This window comes from Diaphorina citri, unplaced genomic scaffold (assembly GCF_000475195.1).
Source record: "Diaphorina citri unplaced genomic scaffold, Diaci psyllid genome assembly version 1.1 scaffold11104, whole genome shotgun sequence".
NCBI lineage: Eukaryota > Metazoa > Arthropoda > Insecta > Hemiptera > Psyllidae > Diaphorina > Diaphorina citri.
The window spans coordinates 10,284-11,549 of NW_007388476.1; the positions used below are offsets into that span (position 1 = coordinate 10,284).

At 46.1% G+C, this 1,266-nt stretch overlaps 1 protein-coding gene across 1 annotated transcript; it reads right to left on the reverse strand.

The window, feature by feature from the left end:
* On the reverse strand, positions 1-890 carry LOC103522779 (the record flags this gene model as incomplete). Its single annotated transcript, XM_008487871.1, has 2 exons — positions 1-366; positions 801-890. Coding segments are annotated over 2 exons (456 nt in total), but the record flags the coding sequence as incomplete, so codon positions are not given.
* Between the last annotated feature and the right edge of the window lie 376 nt (positions 891-1,266).

The window sequence follows — 1,266 nt, forward strand, 5'->3', positions numbered from 1 at the left end:
CTAGTCGAGCCGAACAGCCGGGCCGCCGCCGTGCTGTGACGCATGCGCGGTGCTATTATCGTGAGTACTCCCGTAGCTCTGGCTGAAAATGTACTCGGCGTCCTTTCGGTTCCACGTGCCGAGGCGGTTCTTATACGAAGAGCACGGGATAATGCCGCTCATGCCCGGCGGCCGGTCGAGGTTTAGCGAGCTAGTCGAGCCGAACAGCCGGGCCGCCGACAGGTTAAAGGTGGAGTGATTGGCTGAGCCGCCCCCGGACACTCCGTTCTCGAGATGTTTGTTGATGATGGGCTCGGTTTCGGCGCCCACTTCGCGGTACTTACCTGTGGGCCGCGATACCATGAGGAAGATGGCGACGAACACGCCCTGAAAAGCACATAGGACGAGGTTATTACAAACATTCAAACTGACATGAAGACGAGGGAGTGCGTGTGTTGAGAAACGAGAGGAAGCGGGCGTGTTTTGTAAATTTCTTTCAGCCCAATCTTTTAGAACAGGATTACTGATGATATCCTTTTGCAAGAGGAATTTCATTGGACGAATTTTCCTTTGCTTTTTTGTTTGCTTTATCCTACCTACCTCTCGAACGGGTTATCCGATTTTAACCACTGGGAATGTTCAAAACAAATTAAATCGCTTTTTACCCCGACTTGCACGGGTGAGTTCTAGGACAGGACAGTTTACTGAATTACTTAAGTTTTGTCAGCACTTACCACTAGATTAGTTTACTGAATCTAGTCCGAATTTCCCGGGTGAGTTCTGGGATAGTCTATCAAATGACTAGTTTCGTCAGCACTTACCACTAGTAGACTAGATATAATGATGAACAGGGTGGCGTAGGGGAATCCGGTATGTTCATAGAGAACCAAGTAAATTTCTTTCAGCCCAATCTCTTAGAACAGGATTATTGATGATATCCTTTTGCAAGAGGAATTTCATTGGACGAATTTTCCTTTGCTTTTTTGTTTGTTTTATCCTACCTACCTCTCGAACGGGTTATCCGATTTTAACCACTGGGAATGTTCAAAACAAATTAAATCGCTTTTTCCTCCGACTTTCATGGGTGAGTTCTAGGACAGTTTACTGAATTACTTACGTATTGTCAGCACTTACCACTGGATTAGTTTACTGAATCTAGTCCGAATTTCCCGGGTGATTTCTGGGATAGTCTATCAAATTACTAGTTTCGTCAGCACTTACCACTAGTAGACTAGATATAATGATGAACAGGGTGGCGTAGGGGAATCCGGTATGTTCATAGAGAAC